At 38.7% G+C, this 27,737-nt stretch overlaps 1 protein-coding gene across 6 annotated transcripts in view; it reads right to left on the reverse strand.

The window, feature by feature from the left end:
- Window positions 1-27,737, reverse strand: part of GALNT18 (polypeptide N-acetylgalactosaminyltransferase 18) — a 298,611-nt gene that overhangs the window by 133,648 nt on the left and 137,226 nt on the right. For all 6 annotated transcript variants that reach the window (XM_074842459.1, XM_074842456.1, XM_074842457.1 and 3 more), the window contains exons 4-6: window positions 13,092-13,275; window positions 11,979-12,176; window positions 9,427-9,541 (exon numbers count right to left, since the gene is read on the reverse strand). In XM_074842459.1, the coding sequence (XP_074698560.1) occupies window positions 9,427-9,541; window positions 11,979-12,176; window positions 13,092-13,275 (497 nt within the window). The remainder of the gene's footprint in view (window positions 1-9,426; window positions 9,542-11,978; window positions 12,177-13,091; window positions 13,276-27,737) is intronic.

A 27,737-nucleotide genomic window follows, 5' to 3' on the forward strand; every position in this document is an offset into this window, starting at 1 on the left:
TTCCTGCCAAATCCCTGAACATACACATATGCTTGTCAATAGCAATTCACATTTCATTCTGTAAAAGCCTCTATTACAAAACTGTACCAATGGGTTTCAGGCTTTCCCTTAAGGCAAAGACCTTATAAAGCTTTCAAGTGTGAAGGACTGCGTATCTTTGGGAGTACTTAGCATGATTGCTGGAGCCCCATCAATGCAGAAAGTTTGCTTTGCTTTGGAGGAATTTCTTGAGGTTCTGGTCCTGCTGGTTCACTTTGCAAAAAAAGAACACATCGACTGGAGTTTCCCTTCCAAAGAGCTCTGAGAGTCCACTTCAGTGTGTTTTCAATGCTCCCTTCCAAGAGGACCTTAGAAAGGACTCTTTATTCTTGAATTTTCTGAGGAGGTTAATATATTTGGTATAGCCCCAAGAAAGGCTCAGAGGGCTTCCTCTTCTTGAAAGGGTTCCTTCATCACCAGCAAAAGGTAGTAAAATTTCATTAAAAAAATCAAGGTGTAAAGCGACAGTAGCAGTGCCAAGGTGACTTCTAACACTTACAAAGCTGAAAGACTAAAATCAACAAAGCCTGTGACCTAAACTAAGAAAACCAAGTGGGAGATGATAGGAACATTAAATGAACAGAGAACCTATTGGGGGGGGAGGGGGGGGGAAATTTCCCTTTTAAATCTTCAGTTGTTGTGACATGTGGAAAACTTGCCCAAGCTCTAAGCACTTCTTACTGTTAATTTACCAAAGGTACATTTACATGTAAGCTGTTAATTGTGACCCTACATCTCTGTGAATTTATGTCCACCAGGGTTAAAGTATCCCCCCAGAGCAAATAGAAAACATGTTATTTGCATTGGAAGAGCCAGGAAAGCAGAGGACACAGAAAACTGCAGAGAGAACAGAGGTGGTGGCACAACAGATCAGCTGCAACTTCCACTCTGTTAAAGGAGTAAAGGACCAAAGTACTGGGCACTCCAGCAGCATGGCACAAGGGAGGCAGCTACAGAAGCAGTAACACACCAAATGGCTTCCTTAAGCATTCTGCAAAGGCGCAAGCCCTAACACCGCTATGCTGCCATCCCTCACTCGTTCCCACCAAAATGAGGGCAGTAGTGACAACTTGTGCACAGCCTCCAGTGTGCAGCAGAGACTGGTGACTCACACAGCCTTAGAAATGTCTAAATCAATCTGGTTATAATTTTTTTAGAGCAAATTCCATTCACATCTGGAAAATCTGCTTCACTAGACAAAGGGGCTCCATTTCTGTTTAGTTTTATTTTTAAATCGACATCCTTTAGTGAATCTCTTTCAATTGCATTGAAACATATTTGAATTTGCATATTTAATCAAAACAATTACAACTCTGAAGCTGATCCCTCTCTTTAATATTTAATTTATACTTCATTATAAAATGATATAACACTTCTTCATTAAAAGTGTTTCTTTTTATCTCTTTAATCACTGAGTGTTCATGTTGTGGAAGCTTAATCTAATAAAAAAATAAACCCTACATGATGCTGAGCAGTTTATTAGCATGTACTGCATTCATTAAATTTACACAGATCATGCAGTATCTGCAAGAACTGATGTGACCTTGTTTGAAACCAGCATTTCATTTGGACTGCAAACAAAACTTCTTAATAATTAAGTGATTTCTCGAAAAGCTGAAGCAATTTCTAGCTTCTGTGAAGTCTGCAAATGACAAAATTAGAAGAACTCATTAAAGATGCCCTGAAGGTAAAAAAAAAAATAGTCAGTGTGAATTAATTACTACCGTGAATAGAAACAAATAGTCACCAATATCTTTTAAATATATTCTGGGGAACAATTTAATGCAAAAAATATTTATGAATCTTTGTCATTACCATTAATTTTTTACTGATAACCAATAATGTACTTGATGCTTTACAAGCAAGTATGAATAAACTATTTTTATTCAATACCATGAGCTAAGTCTGTGATGATTTTGGGTCTGCATTTTTATTTTGGTATCTTGACAGGTGACTGCAGAAAGGATAGAGGGAATGGTCAGATGCAAATATCACTGAAATCAATGTTCAGGTTTCCATTAGGAATCAGCGGGTTTTGGATTGCACCCTGAAAGTTTTTGGATTGTCGTGTACATTTGTGTATCTGTCTCTGTACACCTAGAAACTATACTCACTGGATGAAATAATCTTTATTTAGGTTGTAACTCCACTGAGGTCTGATAATCTTCACTAAATAACTGCAGAGTGACAATAAGTACTGGTGGGTTTGGCTAACCTTTCCCAAATTCAGCAAGAAGCCAGGCACAGCTTTGCCTATGCCGCTAAAGAAGTCTGCCCAAACAGTAGAATTAAACACAGAGTCCTGACCTGAGTCACATAAACTCAGGATTAGAAAAAGGAGAATGTAGGTGGACAGGGAGAGAAAAAAAATTAACTGCTTACTGAAGCTATGATTCTGGTTTACTTCCTGCTTCTAGATGCTGAATGTGCTGGAAAAGAGAATAAAGTCCTTGTTGTGTACCCCTGCAGAGTGGGAAATTAGGATGTAATTTAATTTCAAGAGGTGACTGCCTACAGTCACGGCTCAGAACAGTATGCATAGAAAAATCAGAGACTGAAGAGAGATATTTTTAGAATTACTTCATCTGTTTTACTGAAGCCCTGTGAGGTTTTTGAAGACTATTTCACTTAGCATCATCATACAGACCTGTCATACTTTCAGGTAAACTTACCTATTTGAGTGCAAGAATAGCTTTTTTTCCATAACCAAGCTGATAATCCTAATATGAAACTGTAAACAACCTACAAAAACACACACCCACAATCTAAAAGACTTTTTAAAAGGAAATAAAAGGCTCATAACTATAGCTCGTAACTAGAGCTGCTCTCAATTTTTAAAATGTAAATTATCCCTTAAATCTTACTTCTGAAGCCATCATTAATTGCCTCATAGGTCTCATTTTACATTAATTGTGCTTTTATAAAAGACTCTCATTTAAAAAGTAATACATGTAAAGATTCTTCCCGTATTAAATTGTCAGTAGTTTCCTTCCTCTTTTAGCTAATTGCTTCATTATGTACTTTTTAAATTGTTTTGTTCTTCAGGGATTAATTTTGCACATATCTTCATGAGCTGTGAAACTTTTACAATGTATTGTTAAACTACGTATGTTGTGTTGCTGGTTTACAATTGCAGGAACTACTCTATGCCTTGTGTTACTAAGAGATAACGTGCTTCAAGGGTCACTGAAGGCATATGGATTCAGTCCTCTTTCAAATATGTCTATCTCATTGCTACGCACATCAAATAACTGACACATAAATCACTACACATTGTCAAGTTTAAGTCATGAATAGGAAGTAAAAGAAATCACTTTTCATCTTAAAAGGCAAAAAAGCAGCAAACTGAATAACCAGATCACCACTGGTTTAGTACCATTATTCCACAGTAGTTTTGACACAAAACCAGAACAAGCCACAGAAAGCCAGTTTCTGTTGATGTTATGACTGACATCCATTTGGAGGCATAACAATTCCTTATTTTCTCCTCAACAGAGGCTTTTTTGTTTTGTTTTTTTTTTTTCCCTGTTGGAATTATCACCATGTAAATAGAGAATTTTAGTCTGTGCCATCTTGGGATTCAGGTTGTTAAAACAGTGAGGTACTTCCCCCCGAAAAATTAACCTTAGCAATAATTCTGGCCACACTGAGAAGCCACTACTGATTACACAGGGTGCTAGACAAGTACTTACACTGTACTTACACTGCCAAGGAATTATTTTTATCTTGGTGAAAGTGCGGGCTATGAAGAGCATTGGCTACATCTTGTAAGAAGTAATATTTGGTCAATCTTTACAAATTTTTTTTGCAGGGTTCAGTTTAGAAATGATCTCTTCTTAATTCACAAAATGGATAAAAATAAAATAGACATATTTCTATTTAAAGCTTTAATTAAATCACTATCTTAAAAGCAGTATTTAAATGTTATCTAAAAGTAATAACTAAGAATAATCTTAGTCTTGTACTTCTTAGCCCTTCCCCTTTGCACATCATCAACCTAATACTGTTGAACAGCACCTGTGATCATACACTAAGGATGTTTTCTGTACTATGGCCTACTTATTAAAATCAAGTTAAAAACATGGCTTTAAGACCACAGCAAGTGATGGTAGCTGTAAGTGCAGGAATGGGGGACGTCTAGATTCATTTTCCTGAAGGGAATTTAGGGAAGATCTACATTGCTCAGTGGAGTGCCATGAAACAGGACCCAGCAGCAAGGACAAAAAGGGACGCTCTGCACACATGACACATCCCACTGCTCATTTTCCATGCAAACAGTTCCACAATACAGCAGCTCAGTGAAAAATCCCCTCACTCTCTGTCCCTCACAGTCATTTCTACCTCTTGGCACACCAGCCTCTCAATTTTCCTAACACAACAGTTTGTGAGGCAGCATAGTAAAGCAAAAACTGATTAACATTAAAACTAACTCTGCGGTTTAAGCAAAATTTAAAATGTAAAGGTTTACTTCTGAACTGGAGGTGTTCAGAGACAGTGGGTACAGGGCAGTCATTCAGACAACTGTGCTGGCAGAGCCAAAGCACCGGTGTGCTGCAAGAGTGAGAGCAAGAGGATGGCAAGGAGAAGGAGAAAAATGTAAACCAGTGTAGCTGTTTAAGCCTACATGTCGTGAAACTACACGCTAGCTTGTGCACTGCAAAGGCTTTCCTTAATAAAAACAGACATCTATTTACATGTAATATATTAACAATCTCATATAATTCGTGGCCTCTAGTAGAAACACTACTGGTAAAATTGCTGGAAATTTCTAGGGAAAGAGGAAAAAGTTCAAAATGTTTTCAGATAAATATGGAGATTTGGGGGCAAATGTAAATATCTGCACTTGCTCATGATTATCAAAAAGAACACTCTTGCAAGGGCATATTATAAGAAAGAGATCTCAGGTGAGAAACAACTGGGATACGCAAACAGTTTGGATTGGAAATGACTGGACATGTAAGCCAGCAATAGGTTTCTGTGCACCATATCAGAGACTGGGTTAACTAGTCAGCAATGAAGAGTCATGATCCCAAGAAGTTGGGCGTGGGGGGTAAATAAGAAAGAAAAAAAGATATACCCAAAAGCATCTTCAAACAAAAAAGCAACACTAAAATAACTCTACCCCAAAACAAACAAAAAAAATGAAAGTCAACTCTGGAATTTGAGAAAATACAGATCAGGAACAGGCATGACAAATTTCACATCTGCTTGCTCTGCAACAGAGGGACCCTACTGTATGGACAATACCCTAAAGGCCACTGGGCCTATTTTCTGGTATAACTCACTCATGTCTGCCGTTCTCTTAATAAACTGCATTCCTCTAATACTCCACCAACAGAAAAAGCACCAGTATCAGCTTCATGTAAGTTCTATAGACAAACTGCCAGACTAACAAGAAATGAAGCAGATATATTTATTATAATGCTATTTTACTGCAAATACAACTAATTGCACTATGGCAATATACTATATAAAAGTAGAGTGCCATACTCAGTCTGAACTATAAAAGCTATTTTCCTCCTGGGTCAGCTGATGTAAAGTCTTGATATATCGTTTAGCGGGAGCAAGATCCATTCCTTTTCCCTTAAAGAGCTATTACCTTCTAACAAAATTTCCTCTTACCCATTTAACAGGGCCATTATATCCCTGTGAACACGAATTCATCTGCAAGCACAAAGTCTTTGTGACATACATAATTACTCTAAGTCAAAGCCTGGGCTTACATTCCCTTGACTCTGATGATGACTTAGTCTGTGACCTGAGGCAAATCACTGAATATCTGTTCAGGCATCCCTAAAAGTGGTACAAAAAACTTTGTTGTAACAGATATTGGGAAGCTTTATCAAACATGTAGGCTGCTTTAAAAGACAAAATGATTGCTACAGGCTTGCTCTTGATAGCAAATCTTCTGCTGACTTCAGTAGGAACTGGAATAGGCCTTTAAGAAGCCTACTGAAAACTACAATTGAACCAGCTAATGCAGGATCTAACTGATTGCATCTAATTACAATGGATTTGCGCAGTTCCTATTTGGTCTCTTGGATAAGCAATGTGATTCCAGTTTGCCCTCCAAATGCAATCTGGTCCATTAAAAGCACACTTAAGTCCATTCAATTGGGAATGACTGAGCATAAACCAAAAAGAAGCATTACTCATCCCAATGTGAATTTAAGAATATGATTCTGGGGCACAGTAAATGAATCTTTCAAAAATCCCAGAAAAAGTGACTGAGCTGCTCAAAAAGGATGCTGTCAAGTCTTGCATCAACCAGCCTATCCTGCCTTTATTTTCTTATTGGGCAAATAAATAGCTTTGCAAAAAGTATCTACTTGAGGAGAAAATACATTCACATTTTGAACTCATCTGTCAGCTTCTAGCTCAAGGCAACAGAATTCTATTAATATTTATTTAATAATATATGTTTAAGATAGTACAAATGTTATTACAAAGCCACAGACAAGTGTAAAAATCTTAGAAGTTAAAATAATACACCAAATTAGAGATAAAAAGAGCTGAGTAGAGAAACTAATTAATCAGTCAAGAGAATAATCCTCCAATCAAAGGCCTGTTTTCTGTGGCTTGTTATAGTTTACCAACAATGGATACTTCAGATACAGTTTCTAGTACTTGGGGATTTTCTTGCACTCATATAACATAAATAACTAGCTATTTGTGCAGATGATGAGGTGATAAAAATACCCCATGGGAGAGAATACTGGGATGAGTCTCCATATTGTCAGGGTCTAATTGCAGTCCCTGCACAGTAAAAACCCCAAGTTTGGCTCACAGTAGTTTTACATCCTCTGGAACAAAATTAGTAATGTAAGGACATGGGACCATGCTCTACTTAGTGTGTTTAAGATAAATGGGTAGCTCAAATGATCCTAACTCTTGCTTCTGTTTCTGTAGTTGAAAGTAACCTCTCCTGTTCCTGTAGGTGTTTGTTCTTACATGCCTATGCAGACAATTTCCCAATGCAAGAATTGACTTCCAGTGCCTAAACACTGCAAAGAATGGGAACAGGCTGTGTGAAATTGCTTAGAAATTCAAGCCATGAAAAAACTTAAGGAAATTTCACTAGATATCAACTCCATCATATCAGAGAATATGATATGTAACATCCTACTTCTTGGCTAGCTGGATACCAGGACAGTATGGGCACACAGTGTCTGCTGCTCCACCCCGACACGATAATGCATATCACACAGAATACTAGATGAAGCTACATTAGTTCTTAGGAAAGGAAAATGGCAATGAAAAAGAAGCACAGTGAGCAATCTGTAGTCATGGCCTGGAGAGCACCATTTTAAAATGGAAACGTTATTTATTGCACTAATACTATAATTATAATGTAGTTTTTGTAGAACAATTACTGCATTTATTAAGTGATTCATTGCAGGCCTCACAGTTGAAAGCAACACAAGTAATCTAGAGATGACTGTTCACTGCTGCAGAGAGAAAAATGTAGATCAGCAGCAGAGACAGACCATCTGGCCTGAAATCACCTGCTGATACAGTTTTCCATGTATCCCTACCTAAAGGAAATGAAAGGCAGCCCCTGGGAGCCGCACCTCTAGGGACAAATGCTTAGGATGCACCTGAATGACACAGCTGCCCACCATAATATGAGAACATATTTGAAGCAGTCACCTGTATTTTGCCAAGGAACAGTGTATGGCCCCAGGTGTGCACCAAAAGCAGGTGACTGAGGGAAGGAGCTTCCTTTTCAAGCTTAACATCTGCAGAAATAATATGTGCTTCCCAGAAGCTCTACTATTGCACTATACATTTATATTCATCCTGGTTATTATATGGGATATGCTGAGAATTGTGAGAAGAATTGGTAATAAACTGCTGAAAAAATCTTCCTTACAGCTCAGTAATTTGTTTTGATATAGGCAGGAACACAGATCCAAGTCAGGATAAAGTTAGATGAGGCAGCATACATTATGCTACCTTGCACACTACAATCTATTACAGATGAAAGTATTTTATGTAGGTCTGACACTGCTTCCCTGGAGACAGATGAGAAGCCATAAGGAAATCAGAGTAGTGCTGGGCCTTATTCCAGTGATCCAGCCTACTCCAAAGTTTCAATTATGCAGAAATTTGTGTCTTTCCGGTCTTGTCTATCAAAGTACTCTTTCCAGTCAACTTCTGCAAGGCAAAGTATAGCAGACTGGACAGCATATCTCTCATGATGCAAAACTAGGTAAAACTCCTCACACTCACAAGGAGATAATAGTTTTGTCAGCTGAGAAAAGAAAATAAAAATCGAAGTGACACTAATTTTCAACTTGTCACAACACTGAGCTGCAAAATCAGGTTTTGGGAACAGAAGGCAGGTCTCTGGTCCTCACAGTGAGGAGAATCGTGTTATCAGAAGAAGCACTCCTGCATTTCTCTCTCCCTTTCCTTAAAACTGTGGTCTAATGTAACTGAGAGGGGACCTACACTTCAGTCTTGCTGCAATAACGCTTTATCTCTGACAGGTGGGAGAAAAAGAATTCCAGGAACCAAGAATTAAAAATGAATATTTTTTGTTATATCTCACAGTCTTAACAGAGAATTCTATATTTTTGAAATAAACTCCTTTTTTTTGCTATTGTGTAACAGTATGCTTTTATTCTAGCAACTAAAAAGTACAAAATACACGTTTTCACTAACATTTCATAGCAGAGTTCAGAATTTAATTTTATAACACACATCATACCATTTTTCATTACCAACTATCTAAGAATTTCTCTTGTATCAAAAACCTGAAGGATTCTCAAACAGAACAGCATGGTGTTTTCAGAATGGTATTTAGGTGTGAAGAGATACAGAAAGTGGTACACAAATCACACACAATACTGCATATAGCACACAGATGAAGAGTGTATGATGGAAGAAGAAAATATGCATACTTACATACTTTATGGATATCTTAACTCCCCTTCAGAGAGAAGGCTGTATAAATGCCTATGTATTCCAGGTTGCTCCATAGTGATTTTCCTAATTTAAATAAACCAAGTAATCTAGAAAGGCTTTTCCCATTACACCTGTGAGAAACTATTCTCCTTACTGAGTCTGGGATCGATCACAGGTAAGCAGGGAGTTTTAGGTATCATCTCTGCAGAATTCTAGCATTGTTACTTGAACGAAAGAATAATACCAAATTCTGTGTTTCTATTCTTATCCCAGATAAGTTCTTTAAAAAGATATAGGAGCTTTTGCTCTTTTTTTTTCCCCTCCCTCCTCAAACACAACAGTTCATACTACAGCAGAGCTGTGGGTCTCCTTTGCATACCATCATTCATACATTTTTGACTGTGTCTTTCCCCTGTAATAAGCAGCAAGCTGTATTTTAAATGTAAGCAACCAGTGTTGGTTGACAACGTTCCTTACCCTGATTCCAAGCTCCACATTCTCTCCTCCGTATACTTCCATGCCTTCATCCAGTAAGCCAATCTCTTGGAAATATTCTCTATCTACTATGAAGCATCCAATCAATGCAGGACTTCTGAAAGAATAAACCAGCAGCAACCAAAATTGACAGATAGAATATGAACAATTTAATTATTCAGAAATAGATTATAATTGCTGGATCAAATGGTGTGTCAAGACAGATGCTTAGGGAGGTGTGTCTCAGATTTTTTCATTTTCGTCTTCTAAAGTTCTTGATTCTATGGTGAAAAAAGCACCACTGAAGGAAAACAGACTCAAAATTATTTGACATATTCACTGAACAGGTAGGATTTCCGTGCTAACAACGCCAGACCCCAACTTTTCTGAGGCACCAACCATTCCAGTCTCTATCCCTGCTAAGACCTCAGGTTTCTTGACTGTGATAATTGACAAGGATACTCAACGATGCACAGTTTTGTGTGTTTAGCCAGACGCGAGGTTCATCTACAGCTAATAAAACTTGTGTCTGTAAGCTTATGTAAAAGAAGAGATTATTTCTTGAATAGGAACATCCAGGTAAGTTTCTATAGTACAGAATCAACGAATGTCTGCCCTTACCACCTTACTGTAACATTAGTCCATTGTCCTGAGCCAAATTTAAACAAGTCACATATCCTTACCGAATCAGTAAGCTCTATTTATGTCATGACCTCAAATTAACCAACTTTTACTATGCAGAGCCAATCTTAAGGTAAGAGTTCAGGCACAGAGAGTACAATTTTACCTTTATGAGATGCAGTGGAAGAGAATACAGAATAATTTAGCCTTTTCATTTTTCTCCTACCTTATAATCCACAATGGCAAGAAACAGAAATGTCTTTTCTGATTATTATGCTGGTATCAAGAACTCTGGCAACAACAGGGTATTAATTAGCAGTACAGGGGAAATCATTCTGCATTTAGTGGGAACATTCAAGCTGCAATAAGAGTAGACATCTGCTTTCAAACAGATTATAGGATGTCTCAATCACAAACTGTACACTTCTACAGAAATCTATACATTTATGCCTTTGACTTGAAGTGCTATAGTACTCACTTTATAACAATGAAAGACTGTTTCTGATGTATTTATTGATGGAGAAATAGCAGTTAACATCACTTCAAAACTTATGCTTCTTTTATAACAAAGTACTCTTGCTTTTGGTGTTGTTTTTAAAGCATTTTTCAGAGTACCTGCTTCCCTTTGTTATAATTCTAGAAGCATATTGGAGGCATGATAAAAACCATCAATCAATACACGTGGCTTTTTTTTGTTTAATTATTCAGCACACGCATGCAGTGTACTGCACTGAATAAAAGGTGCCAGGGAAAGGGCTAGGGAACAAATCTAAACATCCAATATTCTTAAAGGACATTCACTCCACAACCCTCACAGAGAAGAGAGTTTTGGGGTAAAACGGAAAAGTACATTTGCTCTTTACTTAAACTTTTGCTCTTTTCTTAAACTTTAAGTTTAAATACTTCTAATTTTAAAAGTCACTGTAATTAATATAGAAGGTTTGCCTCTCCAGGACATAGTAGAATATTTCAAAGCACTTTCATAATGCTAACAGAATTCATTAACACTGATAACCATTTCTAACAATGTGGAAATTTCCTCCTACTTTCCAATTCTAGGTCCTGTTCCAACAACCAGCATGTGGGCCAGTGCAGTTCAGAGTGTTTAAGCTGACAACTCCCTGTCAGGTGCCGGCCTGAAAAGACAGAACTACTGGATGAAAGCTACCCCTTACACTGACTCCTCGTGCTGCCACTGCTATTTAAGGCTCTGCTTTGCAGCCGGTGAAAAGTCTTCACACTTTCTTTCTGCAGAGAGCTAGAGTATAGGTACCAGTGACCTCCTTGGTATGAATGCATAGCTAGAAGAAAGGCCTGGAATCTCAACAGAGCTGCTGAGGGGATGCAGAGGCACCTAGCCCCCTCCCTGAGACAAGGGTATTGTTCTGTACCAGCCTAACAATACTCTAGACATGATAAGAAAGTACAGAGCTAGATTGTATCAAAGCAAGGATCTAATACAGTCTTTGCTCACACACTATCAGTGGACCAGCATTAACTCCTAGGACATAACACAGCTGTAAAGCTATGTGACAGTGTTATAAAGAATACAACTGTCAGATCAGTTCTGTTTATATGATGTATTTGTAAAGAAAATTTTGCTTCTGGCCCATCACCACTAAATTAGCAGACAAGACATTTAGAGAAAGCAGTGCTGCTGAGCATTCAAGTCCACCATTTCACTTCAGCTATGTGTTCTGCCACGTGCTAATAACAAGGAAACCTATTTAAAAAGATCTACTAAACCCAACAGTTTTCTTGATGACTGTATAGGGGTCAAGGACAAAAGCTGAAGAAGACAGCTCAATGGCATTTAACTAATTTAACATTACTGTCAGGTAAAACCTATTACATAGCTGAGACCACTCACCATCTGTCATATCTAGATGAACGTTTCCAGTGACACACTATTCTAGGTCACAGTTGCATCTTACCTTATCGGAGCAGTTGTGTTCTCCAGTTTCCACCACGACTTAGGAGGGTTCAGATATCGGCACCACAGCTCCCAGTCAAACCCCTGTGCTGATAGGGGATACTCCTCTATTTCAAAATTGTCATACTTGATGTTATCAAATGATGGAGAAATTACTCTTTTTCTGTTCTCTTTTATCCTAGTGAGTACTGGTTCAGCCCTAAAAAAAGAAAAAAATGTTAAGATTATGTCAGTAGAAGCACAGCACTGATGGAAATCATTGAACAGTTTGGGTTCAAAGGGACCTTTAAAGGTCATCTAGTCCAACTCCCCAAATGAATAGCAGCTTATGCTGTATTATTTCAGAAGGGGCAAAGTCGACAGCTGTTACCCATTCAGAACTCCTTTTTCTTTGAGATGGAGTTTTGACAGAACAGGACCTGCCACAAAATAACACACTGCAATATTTTATCTAGGATGCCCTATTATTAACCTTGATGTTAGCTGATGAATGGAAGAAATGAGTATCTGCATATCATAGAGCATTTACACCCTTGCTACCAAATAATGATAACTTCAGGCTCTCAATATTATCAAGGACATCAAGATCAGAGTTAATAATAGATCTATCCTAGGGACAGAAGCTCCTGCCTTTTTACCATCTTTTTTACTCAAGAAGCAACAAAGAGATCAAATCCACAGTAAATGAATTAAAATACATCGTTTTAGTTATGTGCTACTTTTGCACAGAGCAGCAACCTCAGTGCCAAAATGACACTTCTTTGTTTACACTCTAGAACATAAAAGAAACATAGTATTTTTAATTAAAAGAAGATAAATTTGCCCCTATGGGCAAAGCGCTACATTATCAGAGGAGGTTTGTAATGTGCAGTTTTCCAATATAGTTTAAATACACTGTAATTAGATCAGGAGATAATTCACACTATAAAAATTTATCTAGATTATGTTACACAGCACAAATACATTTTTCATGCTTGTGTCCATGATTGTGCTGTGATTTCATTAAAAAGGTCAGAATGCTAACTCACCCTGTATATGCAAGAGAAATGCCACTCAGTAATTTATAAACACAGCTTAGAAAAGGTCCCTTAGAGAAATTCAAGAAGACACATACCATCCCACGTTGAATTCTACATGGGCATCAAAGAGAGCAACTACTGGTGCTGTGGCTACTCTCCATCCACTAACTCGAGATCGAATCAGCCCCTCTTGTTTGCTGTGTCGAACAACCTTGATGAAGCCAGGCTTACGGGCATTCACTTCATCAACATACTTCTTTAGTTTCTCCTTGAGTTCTTCTGTGGAAAGGAAAGAATTAGATGTTAACAAGATGTATCAGCTCAAAAAGATGTAAAAACTTGTTCTTTCAGCAAAACAGGAGTCTTCACACATGGAAACACTCCCTTCTGATTTAGCTGCTAAGAATTCTCAAATAGTCAAGGCTAAAAGGAGGCAAATAAAAAGTAGAAGGACCATAAATTATATAGTAATAAAAAAAATCCAGGTGTAACTATTTAGCCTACATGATTGACATCAGAATCCTGCCAATGTTTAACATTAACATGCCACAAAATAAAGCACTCAATCATAAAGTAACATAGCTGCAGAAGTGCATATTATGTTACTGTAGCAACAAACAAGGTAACTATCTTATATTTCCAGAAAAATATGTCCAAGTATTGCCCATGAACTTTCTTTACCAATATTTCAAGAAAAAAAGGTTAAGAATAAAATGAATTATTTATCCTTTCTCCATTTTTCTTTCTAAACTTCAGCAACTCTTTTCTATCTCTACTACAAAGTTCCATGACTTCTGCTCTTATCTCAGCAGAAGACCAGTAAAAGTACTGGAGAAGAATAATTCCTAACTAAAATATGATAATTTTCATATCAACAGCTATCATATCTCTGGTTTAAAGACCACTGCATGAGAAAATCCAATATGCAGAGCTAGAATATGCTGTTCCTACTATTATTAAGTGAAAACACTGTTCACTACTATTCCTTATTAGCATTGCCATGTGCTATTTATGCTATGATACCACTCCGAATTCTCTTGGTGTTAAGTTCCCTTTTTTCCAAATCTCTCCACAAGTCCAGAAATGTCTTTGCTGTGATGCAGAATAACGCTCCTGTGGTTACGATGCTAAGTGAATATCATCAAATCTGCATTAAGAGCTCAATGCTGCCTAGCCCTTTCTGTGAAATCTTGAGCAAGCCACTTCTCCATAATCAACTCCCCATCTGCGAAATGGGATCAGCACACTTATTTCTTCTTTTCAGTTTATTCATACTTTAAACTCTAGAAAACAGCAGTTTTCTTTCTCTCTGCATTGGGACAGCACCTAGCACTCTGGGGCACGGAGCTGAAGGGAGGCTGCATCAGCCAAGGGACAGCACCAGTGCCCAGCAGAGGAAGGAGCAGCACCCAGCAGTGTGGGAGGGAGTACAACTTCTGTTAGGTTGGCTGGCCCAGACTGCTTCCCAATAAAATACAACAGGGTTTTTCTTTTAAACCTAACCAGTGAGAATTTCCCTGCTATAGTGTTGCTGGCATTAGGCAGGGGAACGTTTCTGCATTGAGCCCAGGTAGCTTCTCAACATAAGCAGCCAACCACTCTGGGAACTGGTCATCTCAATCAGATCTGAACAACATGCACACTAGAATGGTTAATACAACAGAAAATTAAAAGCAAGCACACTTTGTTAACCACATTAAATACATGTTCATCCTTGGAAAGGATCTGGATGTGTCCTCTCTCAGGCTGAGAAAGAACAGAGCTGTTTCACAAGCAGTCCTTGAAACTAGACTGTTACAATGCATATGGTCATTACAATGACCTTAGTGGACCTGCTTCTCTGAGGATATGGAGGAAAGGACAAGATGGTCAAGTACAAAGAGTCCTTAAATTCACCACTCTTTGTAAAGACTCCCAGGTAGCCACCAGGAGTGATGCTCTTGAAGCTGGTCCCACTGGCATTGCAGAACTGTGCATGCCACATACTTTTGCATAAATGAACTCTCTCATGGAAGTGACATAACACCAAAGAAAAGTGCTGATACAGTTTTTCATAAAGAACAAGAATTAAAAAGAGATAATCTGATGATCATGTCCACCACAGTACTTAAACTGCAGCTATATTTTAGGAATGGACTCAATATATTCCTAGAATTTTCTGCATTATATTATGAATAACTATTCAAATTGTTTATCTATGGCTGCATCACCTTGAATAAACAGTATGAGGCACTTATACACATAGCACAGAGCACTATTCTACTTTGTATTAGATTTGCTGCATATTGCTCAGTACAATTTTTTTACTTTATAAAATCAAAAAATCATATTCAGGTTTTCTGTCACGCTTGTGCAAAGCCACATGTTCTTATTGTTCATCCCCTAACACACAGAGATTTGTAGCAAGCACGAAACTATCAAATCAACCACCAGCTAACAGCACTTTAAATTCAAAAGAAGACATTTACCTTACTGAAACTGTGCCCACCCAAAAATAGTGCACACCAGTTCTCTATTCCCAAAATGTAACACTGTGGAGGGTGAATATCAAAACATGAAGATCAAAGCTTTGTTCTCAGTGCAAGTGGCTGTTCATAGCTTTGCAATACTGGGAAGCTTTATTTGCCACAACAATGCAGCACCACCGGGTATAAAATCTATAAAAGGAAATCAGGCTCTAATAACGGACTTGAAAATCAGTATCCTTGATAGAGTCATTGTTCTCTCAATCACCTTCGTTTTTAGCAAGTGGGCTATTCTTACTCCTGTCATAGACTTTTCCTAATGTGGACTGACTTTATAAGCTCAAGGAAACATAAAATCTTTTTCATAGCTAGTTGTAGTACAGAAATAGGTGGAATTGGAACAGAACCCAAATCTTGGCTTACCACCAGCACGACTTCAGCTGCACATTATAGCTGTGACATTTACTAGGCAGTACACACTTCTAATTTTCTGGTTACACTGCAGTTTTTTGCAAATGAAGTGAATGGCCTAAGAGGGTCTCAGGGGAACCTTGAAGCCTTACCCATGGTCAGTCAGAATGGAGGAATCCTTCCCTGGACTTCAGTATCAGCCGCAGGAGGCAGAGGAAAGTGCTGCATTTTACCTAATCTTCAATACTGGCCCACAAACAGTGACTTACTCTGTAGCATGTCCACAGGAGGCAAAGCAATATTTTGCAGTCAGGCATCTTCTGGCCTTTGTTATTTAAAACAGATTAGCCTTGCTTTGCAAAGGCAGAGCGCTGAGCAGAGCATTATGTGCACCCTTTGCTTACAAAACCTATTGGGCAGACTCTCCCAGAAGAGAAGATAAGACTACAAAAAAAAGTATCATTTTCTCTCAGCCACAGGACACAGCAGACATGTAAATGAAGCTAAAAAAGTCACTATTTCGGGAAGAACATTGAAGACACCCTAGTGGGATACTTAAGTCAGGTTTTTTCATGCATTCCACATTTTCTTGAGTTTTACATGAGAAATCTTGAGTTCAATTGTCTTTGACAGTTTTAGAGCACCCTGCCCAACTGGACTGAATGATGGGACTCTCCCCCTAGAACTGATCATACACTTTGTGATGGCACTGATGGTCTTCAGCAATGTATTTTTAACACATGCTCTGTTTCTTTCAACCTCAGATATGTTGCCTGAATAATCAAGTGTTTTTCATTAATTATTGTGCTTCACTGCTTTATGCCACCATAGGGAGAAGAAAGGGAATGAGCAAATGTGCCATCCTCAATACACTGTTGATTCAGTTTCTGATTATGGAAACAGGCTTATAAAGATAGATGCGTTTGCCTTTCAGCGCAGAATCTCTCAATCTCAATTTGACTAAGCTGAATGAGTATCTGCAATTGGAGAGAAAGAGCAGCCGTATACGGAATGGGAAAATGGTGCCGATCTGGCGCTTGGAAATGTACTCTACCACCTGCATTTAGATGGTACAGATGTCTGGAGAGCACAGCACAACTCTCCTCGTAAATGTAGCAAACATAACTAATGTGCCATAATTATGTTTAATATTAACATAATCAAGTTCTAATACTTCTAAGAGGCTGTTGGTTTGTTTTTAACAAATCCACAAAGATTTTGTTTGTCAAGTTTCCCTATTCAGCGTGACAAAGCAGTGCTGAAGAATTCATGCAACTTTGCCTTAGGAAGGGGCAGAAGCAGAGCAGGATGAAGGCAGGGAAGGCAGGGAGCATAAGGGTCAGATGATGTCAGCCATCCCAGAGTTACAGAGATTGTATGTGAAGGGATCATTTAGTTAATGAAAACCCCTTCACAAGGCATCTTCCTTTCAGGATATGGTCTGAGAGAATGGTGGCTTGCGAGAGGCCCTGGCAATGCAACTGCTGTCCTTACAATACTGACGCTTGCTTGGCTTGTACGAGTGGCCAGTCCTGGCTCAGAGAGGCAGGCTGGACCACACTCCTGCCTACTCTTCAAACGCTGGGGGGTTGCTGACATACAGTATGGAAAAGATTTCTCCCATATGCCCCAGGATGTTTCTCAGAAAGAAAACCATCTACAGATCATGCCCTTCATCCAGCCACATGCAAGTGGCCTACGTTTTACATGCCTCTGCCCTCCCTATCAGGCTAGATGCTCAATGATATAAGATGCCTTAGCCCCTTATTCCAGTGTGCTACAGCAGCTGTGGATCTGCCCCAGACTTTAAATTTTAAAGTTACTGATACAAACAGTGTTGTCATAAATAATAAATTACTGCCTCACCTTCACAGAGAAGTAGCTTAAAGAACAGTCAATTAAGCCTCACTTTCAATAACTTTCATGCTTTAATGCACTCCCATTCTGAGTGCTTAAATGAGTCTTCACATCCCTCCAAACAATTACATTTGTAAAGTCTGACACTCATGCCTCGCCGAGACAGATGCATTTTACTGACTTTTTAAAACTCTTCTTCTTAGCTGTAAGTTTGGCAACAGAACTGAAATAATAAATAAATAAATGTGCTTTCATAATTTTATGCATTTTCTAAAGCCTAAAAGTCCCTCCTGACTTCAGTGCAGCACAATGCACGCTGGATGTTATTGCCACCTCTGCAAGCCTTGTGCTTTTACTTTTAGGGAAACATTTATTTCCATGTCAAAGGCCCAGGTTACCGTGTCCCTCTTCAACCTTAGCCCTTGGTGCAAACGTGGCTTCTTTTACTGTAAAGGGAAAGAAATTATTCTTCAATACAGAATGGGGTTTAACATGACAATTGTCCTCCCTGTGCCAGAAATTGTGGATTCACACATTATACGAAAGGTGCAAAATCCTGCCAATTTATTATTTTTATGCTCTAGCCTTGTGTGTTCATTGAGCTGCCTAGAAGGCACACTGGTCCCCAGGTGAAGAACCACACTGGATATTTCCTTGGATCATAAAAGACACTTTTAAAAGCAAATCCTTACAGCAGCTTCAGGTATAAGGTGGAGCCTGTCTCGGAGGCAAGAGACCACTGGTCAGTTTGCTCCTGGCAAGGATCCCAGGGCCTTCCGGAACGCCCTGTGCAGTAGGCCAGAACAGGATCCACTGCCTCGCACCAAGGCAAAACAGCCAGCTGGCAGAGCACAAGAAGTCAGCACGCCATGAGAGCTGCTACCATACTAGGAGCATCTCATCAGGTACATCTTGCTTCTGCATGAAAGGCAAGTAAATTGGCAAAAAGACAGAATTTGCACAAACCAATTCATTTTAAACCAAGATTTCTCCATCTTTATCTGATTATTTGTGGCTCAAAGTCTTAGGAACAGGAAGAGTTGCTTTCCACTCTTTCAATAACAATTTTATAGCCTTTAGGAAAACAAAATGTATTAACATAGCTAACTCTGTTTCTGGCAAATAAAGAAAGCCTGTTATACCAGGTTTGCTGCAAAAAAAACCCCTCTCTTCCCTTACAGTCACTCTGTAGGCATACAACCTGAATTCATGTAGTAACTTGAATTCATGGCAGCAGCTAGGCATGTAAGAAAAACTGTTTGCTGCAGTTTATCTAATAGGCTTATACATTGGATTATGTCACTTATTTCGTATGCAGCTCAGTGCTTCATAGTTTTTATTTTCCTTTCCTCTGGCCCCTTATCTTTCATGCTCAAGTGATCACCTCTCATCTCTGTAGCAGAAGCAGATAATTCCAAATGGAAAATATTTATAACCAGATAGAGGCATGTCATTTGTAATGCACATGTGTATATAGAATGTTTGCAACAGAGGGCAACAATGCACAAACAGATAACGAGGGCCTGCTGTGCACATGTATTTAATAACCTCATGTTATCTGGTAATACATAAATCACCCCAGGGAAATTACCAACATGATGCAAGGAACTGATTTGGACAGACCTCAAAAACAAGAGAGCAGTATAGTCCTTTTCCTTCATTACTATACCTAACTTGTATTGTTGACAGAGATGCATAAGCTAATCTCAGAAGTTCAGGCTACCCACATGTAAAGCCAGATAGTGTAATGAACTTTCATAGTCACAACCTTTGTATTCAGCAGTCCAAAGTCTCAGCTGCTGTCACACCTCCCCACATCTATTAAGATAAATGAGGCCTACAACAATTCATTCCAGCTCACATCTCTGACTACATGCCAAGGATTTCTTTAATCTAGCACATGAAGAGTACCCTTCTCCCACAATAAGGGCAGAAAAAAATATACATTTCCCCTCTCAGCCCCTACACACAACATGCACTCTTTCAATTGCCCAGGAGAATCTAGTAGAGAGCAGTGGGAAGCACACATTGCTTTCACTGGGTTTGATGGGGGCTGCTTCAATCCTCTCACAAACATCATGTCTATGCATTGAAAGAGCTTAGATGGACACTTCACTGAACCCTCCTGCTGGTTGTAAGGTCCTGTGAATCTGACAGCATAACAACCACGTACCAGCAAATAATTCCCCTTCAAAACAGTAATCAGTAAACTAGCATACCTCCCAACACAAAACAGGCTTTGCAGAAGAGACCTGTGCCAGCAACTATTCCTCAAGCGATCTAACAAGACACGTACACTTCTTGGGTTCATTTTGTTTTTTCACTAAATGATGCAATCACAAGCCATGAAAGTAGGATACCACCCTCCAGGTCATTAAGTCCTACCTAGAAATATTGCTGCAGCTTAATAAATCCCAATGGTATGGGAAGAACAATGAAAATCATCTTTTGGAAACTGACATCTGAATACTATGTTATGGAGGAGGGGGATACTAGAGAAAGAAATATCACATCTGTTATTTTTTGTTAGTACTATTCTTTTGTAGTAATGTCTTTGTAATAAGGGCCATAAATCCCTTTTATTTCCCTTTTACTATTTATTGAGTAATGTTCAAAGACAGTACTCAATTTCTGCCCTAAGGTGCATCCTGTCATATGTATCACTGAGCCCACATTCTAGCAGCAGAGTGTCTTGCAACACTTTGCAAGACAGAGAGATAAATTGAGATGCCAGATGAATCTGCAAGGTCACACCAGAAGTTGCAGAAGGGCAGGAATAGAACCTGAGTCTCCCAAATCCCAGGGCAGCACATTAACACTGCAGGATTTCCCTGCGGCTGAGATTCTGAAGTTTGAGCCATGGCCCATACGGAGCCCAGAGAACTCCGTGCAGATGCAAGAGCTCATCCACATCACTGGGTCAGGATTAAGAGGCAGCTGATATCCAGAGCTCTTGTTAACGTCAACAGAAATACACCGCAACAAAGGAATTAAACACAGCCTTTCCATTCCCCTAACAATGGGAAAGACTCACATGCTTACCTCTGAGTATAGAGTAGAGCTTACTAAAAGTAAGTGTTAACATCAGGAGAGGAAAAGAAAAGAAATCTGCTCTCAAGAGAACATGCCTTCCAGCTCTTTAATGAATTTAAGTGTATGCGGCAAGGCAGGACTAATAAAAAAAGCACGAAGTGTCTTTTCTTAGATTACAAAATTCTCAAACTAGAAAGTTCACAACTGACAATAAAAGACAGTTGGGTGTGTATGTGCTTATACCAGTGAACATGCAAACACAAGTTAAAAGTAGCACGGGGACTTCCCAAGCACTGCCAATAGCTACCAACTGCCATACAAGCAACAAAGCAAGGGTACAGAGGCTGCTATGTATTTCTTCACAGCAACACCTAGAACCCTTTCAACAGAAAGGTGTTTAAACCTTCAAAACGTCTTCCTGATCTATGCTTTACAGACCTGTAATTATATAATCTTAATTGTTCCACTCAACTTTCTGATTGCTGGATGCTTGAATTCATCTCAGCAGAAACACTGTTCCACTCTGGTTTACTGTATATGACTGCTTCCCACTTCAGGACTGTTACTGGATATATTATGGCCACAACAATGTGATCACAACAATGGTTAAAGCTGGTCAGGAACAAGCACTATCACTGAAATCAGACATTCATATCACATCTGATGCAAGAATGACTGCTGATGTTTACTTGGATACAACAGTCTTAGAAATGGGCCATAAAGTGAGAAGTACCCAAGCACAAGACCATGCATTAGAGCTGACACAGTGAATATAATACACTGCTGAAATAATCATTGCCAAAATTCTGAGTTCATAATTTCACTTCTTGGTGTTCCTGGACTCATTTGTAAAATGACCTTTAAATGTTAAAGAGAAGTGCCTGAGAAATGCATTCTAATCCCAGCTGGAGAGCAGCTGTTTCCAGTAATCTAAGTGGCGCTTTGTTTTTTTTCCCCCAATATACAGTATTTAATTCTAATCTATTTCTTGGGCGTGTATGGAACAGAAAAAACACTATTCAGAAAAAGAAACTAAATGCCTGAACAGAGCCAGAGCAGACTGTATAAATCTAGAAAATACAATCTAAAGAGTACATTAGAAATACTCTATATTTCTATAACCATAAGGCACAGCAAGCCTCTTGCTGTACTGTAAACTTGACAAATAATCATGACTCCAAGAAACAGCATGGCAGTTCATGTTATGATAACAGATTCATAAGGAAAAGGAAACTGCCAATTAAAACACAATAGTCCAAGTGTAACTACTTTATTTCTGGAGTGTATTCAGAGGAAATCAGTCACATAAGTTGCATTAAAAATGGAATATGCAAATATCCAGTTAGAAATGTATGGAACAGAGCTGCTTATATTCCTCTCTGGATCAAACCTCTCTCTAACGTCAAGGAACTTGAGAACAGGACTATAAAAGGAAGAGGAAACAGGAAGAAATCACAGAATACTTCTGGTTGGAAGGGACCTCTGCAATCCATGCCCTGACTCAAAGCAGGTCCAATTAAACAATATTAAGTAACAATCACTATTAAAGAGTTATTTAAAAGAATACCAGAGAACATTAAAAGATAGGTTCTGGTTTTAATAAATAGGGCTCAGCCTTGTATGCCACATTGGTTTTTATTAAAATCTTACTTTATATCAGAAATTATAATCCAACTTTATACTCATTGCATAGAATTACTTGCTTGGGAGCAAAACAGTAGCTAGCACGCACTGAACCTGATGATACTATGAGAACATTCTTCAGGGTCAGGACAGCAGTAACACTATTTCTCCTTTTGAGATCTCACTGTACAAATCAAACTGCAGTTAAGGAAAAACAACAAAGCCCCTTCTGCGGTGCATTTTTTTTGACCTTGTCCAAATGTACAGTTACCAGCTCTTCTTTTGAATGAATGACTCTTACTCTACCAGAGAACTCTTACACATGCAATGCAGAATGTTCTGTCCATATTCCAGGTCAGAAAGATTGATTTCTTGACTACCTGTGATCATGTTGTGTGTGACCTGCTATTTTCTCCTTTCAAAGGTTGACTGCCACTTGCAGAAGAATGCAATCCACCACAGCAATAGCAATGCAGCCCCCAGTACACCAAGGAGAAATACAAGCTGCCTGGGCAGGAGGGCTTTTTTCGACAAATGGGATTAGTTCACAAAAAAGACTTGGTTTACATCAGCAGAGCTGCATTCACACAAGATCCTTCTGTCAATAGACAGAACTAAAAAAAAAAGGGCAAATTATACCAATATAAGCAAGTAAAAATTTTGCAGGGTGATATTGATTACCTCTGAAGTCATTAAGAACTCTTCAGAAAAAAACTCCTACATGTCCAGACCCTGAATGCAACATCACACATGACATCATAACAAGTGTAAGTTATAATCAGCCCTTGTAAAAGCCAGTTCTCAAATGCCCTCGTATCATAACATACAGTCTTGAAAAATTCTGCCAAAAACAATATATTACATCATACATCCATCAGAGTCTGCTAACCTGGCATAAAAAGAAGCAACACCTATCCCACCACCTACCAAGCAAGCAAAGAAGAGCCTTCAGTGTGCACTTTCACTACAATCCTAGGAGGAATATCATCTCACAGACCACTGTCAAGTTCATTGGGGACAATCTGGTAGGTATCTACTGTGCTATTTAAGTCATGGGTTTCAATTCACATCATTTGGATAATTTGGAAGTGACAACTTCTCCTTTTTGAAACTTCCTAAAAATACGGACAAAATCCAAGCAGTTCTTACTCCTGTAAAGCACCCATTCAAACCAGAAATGATTTGGTTTGAATATCATAAGAGCTGCAGGATTTGTTTCTATCTAAAGATAGAAACTGTTTTTTTGGAAGAATCAACTATGTACATTTTCAAATTAAAGCAACAAATTCTGGCTTGCTTCTTTCCCAGCATATTTGATTACTCCTTAGGAGTAACACAGTGCTGGGACCGTGCCATTTGGTAGCTGTGGAAAACCTCTAAATCCAGCATATACGATCTCCAAGTAAAGGACTGCTTATTACAATAGTGTATCATCCACTGCTTCCTAAAAATCCCAAACTCCAAAACTGAAGAGAACACAAGAGCATACAATTTGTATCTTTAGACAAAATATATGAGCATGCAACAAATTATTCCAAGCCTTTCATCAGTGATTAGAAAATTTCTCTGTAAGCATCTTATCACAATCTATCCATCAGTTTTAAAGAAACGTTTGGGGTTTAATTGTTATATTACAATTGTTGTTCATGTCCTGCCTTTTTGTATCAGAAACATGTGAGGGACAGTAGCAGCAACCTTCATGTTTTCTGAAAAAAAGGCGAGGCATTAAAAATTACCCAGGCAGTAGCTTGAAACTAATACCTTTTCAATGCACAATACATGAACTGTATTGTTACTAGCATCCTATTGCAGTCTGGGAAAGATCTAGTTAAATCCTGCTTAATTGGGAGTATGTTATTTTAAAATTAAAGTATGTTAATATGGCTATTAGTATGCCTCCCAGCAGGGTGGAAGCCTTGCACATAGCACAGACACCAGCCTTGCCTTTCCTGATCCCCAGAAACAACCAGCAGTAGTGTCAATATTTTTTGACGTTATAAGCAGTAAAAGTGTCTTTTCACTGTGATGAAATAGGACAGAATTCCACCAACTCCAGCACTCCCTCCTGGAATTACACCCAAGTAAGCAGCCGAGGCGCAGGTGACTGGGCTGCTCCTGGTTTCTGCCTTACGCTGCAGATGGCTGTACCACCAGGGAAGGACTGTACCTGCTCCAGACTACAGGAAGCAGGCTGGGCTACCAGGTCGAGTTCTCATCTTGTCGGCAAAAGCAGAGCTGGTTGGCACTGGCTGAGAAACCCATGAGGAAACAAACACACCTGGAATTCAGCAGGCAGCAGTCATCTCTCTGAACTGGTCATGCATCGAGACCCGACGCTGCCGCGCGCAGCAGCTCGTGAGGTGCTATGGATAATGGTGGCAGAAAATGGGCTGAAATCAAAAGCACAAACTGGGCACTGAAATGACTTAGATCCTGGGAGATCCCACTGAAGAAAGTTTCCATAGGTGAAGACAATGCCTAAATCTAACAAAAACATTTGAATACCTTCTAGCTTACACTTTTTTCATTGCGTATTAGGCAAACAAGAGTTCAGAAGAATATTATTGAATTACAGTTTCTCTCACTAATATTTAGATATATTACAACAGGTTTTTCAATGTTTGTGTTCTGGTAAAGATGACATTAATTTTAGTTTGTTTCTCATTATTTTTTGTCACTTAATTTTAGCTTTTTACTTCAAAATCTACCTTCTAAAGCAACGTTTTAACACCTGTGGTTAAAGCAGAGAGACTCTTGGGACCCATCAGCCACTGCCCAGTAAGTACAACTCAGGATGTTCATGTGAAAAGCCACGCAGGCAGGTATTTGTATCCAGGCCCTCCCCACCACATTTTTCTGATAGCTTCATTTTCTCAGTAAGTGCAGCAAATTTAAATGGCTTCAATAAGAGCTCTCAGCATTATTTTTACTGATGTTATTATTTCTTATACACATTATACTTCTGAATCCTGACATTTATATAAAATTTTGCTTGGGAATTTTAAGGTCTTTTCTAGGAGATCTTTTTAAGGCGGACTGTTAGCACAAAGGAAGTACTGTCTGTATCTCACTTGGCTAACTGTGATGTGGTGTGTAAGCACTGTAAACCTACCAGACTCCATTTATTATAGAGATTAAAAGGCTGGGAACTATTGCCTCCTACCCAATTCTTCCAGTATACCATTGGACCTTTCATTGTGAATAATGATTTTGCACAGATACAGGCTAATTTCCCTTGGAGTGGATTTTGATTTGCAATTATTTGCAATTTGATTTGCAGTATACCCACATTTTTCAGAACAGTTACTTTCTGACTTCTCAGATTTCAACTTTTTAGCATCTTCAAAAGAATGCTTCTTGCACACCTAAATTTCATAATGAAATTCCACGATTAAACTCTCTCCAACTATCAGAATTAAATATCTACCTTCTCTGCATATTGCAGTATGTTGTATCGAAGACCACCTGACAATTTCAGACTGGGTAATGATCTCATTTTCCTATATGGCTTCCGTTTTAGTTAACCTTAGAGGGTTATTATAGAGCTATATTATTATTACTATGTCACAGAAGGAGATTGCTCCAGAATGTAGTAAACTCAGAGTTATAGTTAATAACCAAGTCTTTAAAATCCTGAGCCATATTTATTCCACAGAAATTTCGGTGATCTTTCCAAAGCTCAAAAAGCCTCAGACACGGGTGTCTCAGAAAGCTGAACAGCAAAAACCTCCTCAAGGCATGTGACTCTTCCATCTTCAAGGGCCTCACATCTCCCCACTTTCTAAATCTGCCCCCATATGATAAGTTACAAATGTGTAAATTGTACTCTACATAGCAAACATGGCCATGCTACCTATGTTGGAAAGAGTTAAGCAGCCTAAACGAACTGCAAATTAACATAAAATTTCTGTGATGTTTTGAGTTGGACTAATAACTGTATATGAACGTCACACAGACAGCCAGACTGATGCATTTTCCCAAGTTCTTCACTCTGTCACCAACACTGGAGATTACAGTTATAGCCACCATACCACACTGGGAGAAGGCAAGATAGATCAAGATAACATGGACATTTTGGACTCCGTCTTGATTCCAAGACTGTCATCTCATCCATGACATGAACCAGTAGGTTACATTTCATCTGACCAGAGGAGATGCTGCCTTGATGTTCACTGCCCTACAAGCACTGGCTAGCCTATACTTCAATCTGTAAAGCACCAAAAGAAGGTCTATATAATAACACATCTGCTTATTAAAGTTAGGCTATAATTACACCTAATTTATCACCATACAAATCTTTGCCTTTGGACAGCAAAGTGGCCCAGCTTTATACAGCCATTCTGCATGGTATTTCCATCGAAGAAGTTTATACACTCCCCAGAAGAGCTATTTACAAAGCTGTTGTCAAAGGAACTGGCAGGGTTTGCTACCAGAGCTACATTTGCAGCTCACATGAAGAACCTGAACCACATGCTGCAATTCCCATTAGGGAACTCAAACCAGCAAAAAAAGCAAGTCCAGTAAATGCCACAAACATAGGAAGTCAAAATGTTTGAAGAGGTAAACAAGAAGTGGTCACAGTTCAAATACTACAAACTGGAGCCTAGTGAAATGTTCCTGTCCACCACAAACAAATCAGGGTGATTAAAACAAAACACAGAGAGCTTGTAGGTTTCATAACACCTCTTTGAAACACATGACAGATTATTTTTTTCCTCTGTTAGACCATCCAGAACAAAAAACCCCAAACCTACTCCACAGCAAAAGCAAATAACCTACTGAAATGCAAGAAGATCACTAACTTGCAAGAAGTCTTTTTGCTAAGCTGCACATGAAAACTTATGTCAGAGTTTCTTTTTTTATTTGCTTTGTGAGTGAATCTTCTCTGTAGCTAAAAAGTAAACACTGTGGGTGTTAATTGAAATAATTTGTGAAAACTAATTAAAATCGCTGCAATCATGCTTCAGAAAAGGTTTTTTATATCAAACCCTAATAAAGATTTGTTTGTCTTGTACATGCTTTGTTTAATCCCTTCAGGTAGATAAACAAAGAACATATCAGTCATATCTTAACAAAGACAGGGAGTGGCAATTCTCTTCTAATCAAAGGACTTTCTCTACAGTTAAATCTAAAGCCATTAGTTACTTGGTACAAATTATCCCCAGATACATACAACTCAAACAAAAGGATGTCAAGATAAGCACTGGGAAAGCATATTCCTGGGGAAGACAGTCAAGCAATACCACTTTTGGAGAGGTATCAGTGCGTGCCAGAAGCCACACAAGTACATTGGTTACAGTCTGGAAATGAGCTGTTGCTAGCTTGTGATCAGTCACCTTGAACATAGCTGTG

The sequence above is a fragment of the Strix aluco genome, chromosome 16 (assembly GCF_031877795.1).
Source record: "Strix aluco isolate bStrAlu1 chromosome 16, bStrAlu1.hap1, whole genome shotgun sequence".
Lineage (NCBI taxonomy): Eukaryota > Metazoa > Chordata > Aves > Strigiformes > Strigidae > Strix > Strix aluco.